Here is a 5000-nt window from a genome sequence, read left to right as displayed (position 1 = left end):
GCTGGTCTTGACACTCCACATGACATGTGGAGAGAGGGGATTTGTCAGAAAAGGAACTTGCTACATTGGATCTTATAGCCGCTCAGGTATCGTGATCTTGACAGGTAAGTTAATAAAAACATGCCATCTCAAAACACGCAGTTGTGCTAGAGTTCATGGTTTATTGCTCTTGTTAAGCACTAGACCATTGCCTCCTTGACTGGAGAACAGAATGAAGCAGAGCAGATCTACGCCTCTGCTGTAAGTTATGTAAGTCTATAGAGATACCAAACTCCATTATGTTTACTATAAACCCACATTCATACAGGGTACGGGGAAGGAAGTCAGGCAGGCAGCAGCTGCATCGCCTGCAGCCAGCCACATATTAAACCAGGTAGCACAGGAATGAGAGCCTATTAACTCCTTCATCTCCTTAAACTATTGTGGGCAGAGGTTGGGCATGTACTGAACCCTGTCACATCGGATCAGGTCAACCCACTGCAGGTTAGGTAAGCAGTGTCCACTCCTAGAGAGCAACCAGCGTCTGATACTGAGTACTAAACTCATGGATATAGAGTGAAAAACACAATGGTATGGTAAGGATTCTCTTGCAACAGTATGACACAATGTTTCAAACTCTCACAGTCATTTGCATCATAGGCTTTCAGTGAAAACTATTATAAAAGTATACTTCAAGCTTGAGAAATGTTAGTTTCTCCTTGATTTATTATTGTCGTAGCAAGTTGTTCTGTCTTTCCAGACATATTCAAAATAAATAAATAAATAAATAAAATATTCAGATGGGAATTGCTAACAGAAACTGGTGGGACCGGAAGATGCACTTCAATAGAAGAACTACACACACAAAAACGCCCTCGCAGGATCAGAGAGAGTGAAATATAAAACAGAATAAAAATACATCTATACAGCTACATTTTTCAGCTGCAGATGTTCAAGGGCTTTTAACTTTCTCAAAGTACTAGGGATCATTTTCAGACAGTAGACCTCACCTCAAGTCAAATGGCACAGTATGATGCAAGACTTTCATGTGAGAGGAGGGATTGCTGAGGGGATCGAGGGATTCCTGAGGAGAGGGAGGGATTCCTGAAGGGATGGAGGGATTGCTGAGGGGATATGATAGAGTAACTGGAGTTTCTAAGGATAAGTGAATTCAAACTGAGAGCTGCTATTGAGAGCTCAGATGAGAGTCCATACATGGAGGGAGTAGGAGTAGGAATCACACAATGACCCTTAACCACTAATACAAGATCAGCTGTTCTATTCTTCATCCTATTAACTGTTGCAGGGTGGAACAGAACAGAGCAGAGCAGGGCAGAGCAGAACAGGGCAGAGCAGAGCAGAACAGGGCAGAGCAGAACAGAGCAGAGCAGGGCAGAGCAGAGCAGAGCAGGGCAGAGCAGGGCAGGGCAGAGCAAGGCAGAGCAGGGTAGGGCAGAGCAGGGCAGGGCAGAGCAGGGCAGGGCAGAGCAGGGCAGGGCAGAGCAGGGCAGAACAGGGTGGGGCAGCGAAGCTACAGGCACTGCACTGCTGCCATGCAGGAATTACATGTAACGTTTTATCACAATGTCAGTCACCGTGAAAACCATTGAAGGCTGTACACCGACAGAGTGGTAACACAGCATTAAGATAGATAAACACACAGCATTAAGACCACTGTTATAGACCATGAACACGATAGCTGGTAGGGCAACGAAGGAATTGGGTTATTTGCAACATTCTACAACGATTACATAATACTCCTTTAATATTAATATGACAACTGTAACGTGGATTAGTGTGCTCTTCAGACTGAGATTAAAAAGTTCAATACTACAAAATGTCCATTGAATATTTTCCAGCCGTTCATGGGTTAAAGAAGGTGGGGGAAGTTATTAGGCAGTAAGCCTTGGAATCCATGCTGTATGGAGTTAACAAGTGAGGACACATAGTAGAAGGACCTATCCCTCTTCTTCCCCCCTCTTCCATCGGAGGTAGAATAATCTTATTTGGACCTTCTGCTGGGTGCTGAGAAATGCAGCCAAAGTTCTCCTCCACTCACCTATCTGGAAGAAGGTGACATCAGACTTGACCCCTGGGCCTGCCCCAGTGCTGGCTCCGACCTCCACACTGTAACGGATCCCTGGAGCCAGGCTGGGGATCTCAGCAAGGAGAAGGTTAGACGGTCCACCGAAATACGGTTGATATGGTACCTGCTCTCATTACCCAAACATACCAGATCTGACAGGGCAGAGAGAGAGAGAAGACATTATAACAGTGTTCTGATGGTGGTGGTGGCAATATGGCAAGTTGCTGGTTGATGCTAATGTAACACTTCAGCACACGTGCATATTTAATTATTCCACCCAGGTATTCCACATATAAAAACACTGGGACACATTTTTTTCTGTTTTTTTTTTGTGTTACACACAGAGTCAGTATTAGCTCTGGTAGCCATAACACATGTCCCCTGTCTGAGTGGGAGTGAACCTCAACCCCATGAAACAAAGTGTGGATTAGTAATCACCTCCATAACCGCAGTAGTAGCTCAGGGCTGTCAGTCACTCACAGGGAGGAGAGAGGGCTCTCTCAGGCTCACTCAATCCAGGGCTCTCTCAGGCTAACTCAAACCATGGCTCTCTCAGGCTAACTCAATCAGGGTTCTCTCGGGCTAACTCAATCCAGGGTTATACAGAGCGTCATACATTCACCTCAGCAGCATGAGGCCTGCGAACCCAACGTCCTGAACCTGGCTAACTCCAACGATCCTGAACCTGGCGCCTCTGCTTTCTTTACCCCCACCACCTCCCATAAATTAACAACCTCACACGCGAGACCTGGTTTTGCCTGGTGTGTGTGTGGGTGTGTGTGTGTGTGTGTGTGTATGTGTGTGTGCGCGTGTGTGTGTGTGTGTGTGCCGTAGTGTTGAAAGCTCCAGAAGCCTGTGTGGCTGTTTGAGGAATCACGGTGGGAAGAAGCGCGCTAGACGAGACCGTAATGACCGAGGAACGCTCGGATTGTTAACAACCATGAAATTATCAAACCCTATCGCCAGAAAACATTTACCTGAAAAATTATGTGGTAACTCTTTTAAATGGACTATGCTGTGTCTCCCCCTCTAACACTAACCTACATTCCCTGTGACAACGAAAATTAAAATGGCAGTACTCACACATGCATATTATATGAGAGTGTGCTGCCATGAGAGTGGGGGCTACACAAACAGCATACTTATGGGTGGACACGGAGGAGGAAGCAGAGAGGAGTGCTAGTGGCTCAATTGTAGAGCATGGCGCTTTGGGTACTTCGATTCCCACGGGGACGGTATGAAAATATATGCACTCCCTACACGTAAGTCACTCTGGATAAGAACGTCTACTAAATGACTAAAATGTAACTACAAAATTAGGCTGACCTGGACCAAAGAGGCAGAATGGATTAAGCCACTGCAACAAGAGCAGTCGTCCCCAAAAATATCTCTACATATCTATTTTCCCTGCTCTAATCTCACTCTGATGTTGTCTTTCCCATTCACTAACCTTCTTTCCAGTAAATCAAAGAAATCCCTTCTAATGCATTTGAGGCTCATAAGAGTAGTTTGTGGGCTAATGTCCGGGAGCCAATAGGTGCTCAGAAAAATGTCCATATCTGACATTGTAGAAAGAGATCATTATCTAGATTTTAAGCCCTGCAGTCCTCTAATCATTAATCAGCGATTCATATATAATGTTATGGCTATAAATGTATGGCTATAATGTATGGCTATAATTTATGGCTATACTGTAAGGGTGCATATAATGTTTGGCTGATATAATGTATGGCTATAATGTATGGCTGTATAAAGATACATCAGGGTAGTCTAGAACTTGGAGTAGACTACACACTGAATAATGCACTAAGGCCCTCAAATTCAAATCTGGACCTCAAGCCACCCACTGGGTTACACACTGGTTGAATCATGTTGTTTCCACGTCATTTCAATGAATTACGTTGAATCAATGTGGAATAGACATTGAAATGACGTCTGTGCCCAGTGGGCAATTCTACTGCTTTTCAACTCCCCATTCTTCCCCTCTAATCAGGGACAGATTTAGACCTGGGAAACCAGATAGGTGCAATTATTTATCAGGCAGAACAGAAAACCAGCAGGCTCTGGACCTCGTAGGGGTGAAAGATTTGAATACCCCTGCACTAAGGAATAGGAGAGAGCCTCTGAGGACCACTCAGACATTGTGTACAGTCATGGTCAAAAGTTTGAGAATGACACAAGATTCAGAGTGAGTTTTTTGTCAGCTGTTACTATGAAGTATACTGAAGTATATTTACAAGCATTCCATAAGTGTCAAAGGCTTTTATTTACAATTACATTAAGTTCAAGTGCAGAGAGTCAATATTTGCAGTGTTGACCCCTTCTTTTTCAAGACCTGCAATCCGCCCTGGCATGCTATCCTGACTAACTGGGCCACATCCTGACTGATGGCAGCCCATTCTTGATAATCAATGCTTGAGTTTGTCAGGAATTTGCAGGGTTTTTGTTTGAACACTCCGCTTCTTGGAGGATTGGACCACAAGTTCTCCAATCGGATTAAAGGTCTGGGGAGTTTCCTGGTCATGGACCCAAAATGTCGATGTTTTGTTCCCGAGCCACTTAGTTATCGCACTTTTGCCTTACTGGTACAGTGCTCCATCATGCTGGAAAGAGGCATTGTTCGTCACCAAACTGTTCTTGGATGGTTTAGGAGAAGTTACTCTCGGAGGATGTGTTGGTACCATTCTTTATTCATGGCTGTGTTCTTAGGCAAAATTGTGAGTGAGCTTCCCACTCCCTTGGCTGAGAAGCAACCCCGCACACATGAATGGTCTCAGGATGCTTCTACTGTTGGCATGACACAGGACTGATGGTAGCGCTCACCTTGTCTTCTCCGCGACAAAGGTGTTTTCGGATGCCCCAAACATATGGAAAGGGATTCGCTAGAGAAAATGACTTTACCCCAGTCCTCAGCAGTCCAATCCCCTGTACCTTG

At 44.9% G+C, this 5000-nt stretch overlaps 1 protein-coding gene across 1 annotated transcript in view; it reads right to left on the bottom strand.

The window, feature by feature from the left end:
- The window catches only part of LOC123491064 (roundabout homolog 1-like), a 112502-nt gene that overhangs the window by 49909 nt on the left and 57593 nt on the right, over positions 1-5000 (bottom strand). Inside the window, 2 exon segments of the mRNA XM_045220944.1 lie at positions 2039-2138; positions 2141-2217. Of these exon segments, the coding sequence (XP_045076879.1) occupies positions 2039-2138; positions 2141-2217 (177 nt within the window).

Source organism: Coregonus clupeaformis, chromosome 6, assembly GCF_020615455.1.
Source record: "Coregonus clupeaformis isolate EN_2021a chromosome 6, ASM2061545v1, whole genome shotgun sequence".
NCBI classification, from domain to species: Eukaryota; Metazoa; Chordata; class Actinopteri; order Salmoniformes; family Salmonidae; genus Coregonus; species Coregonus clupeaformis.
The sequence above is the reverse complement of the archived record's forward strand: the minus strand, read 5'-3'. Positions and strand labels throughout refer to the sequence as shown.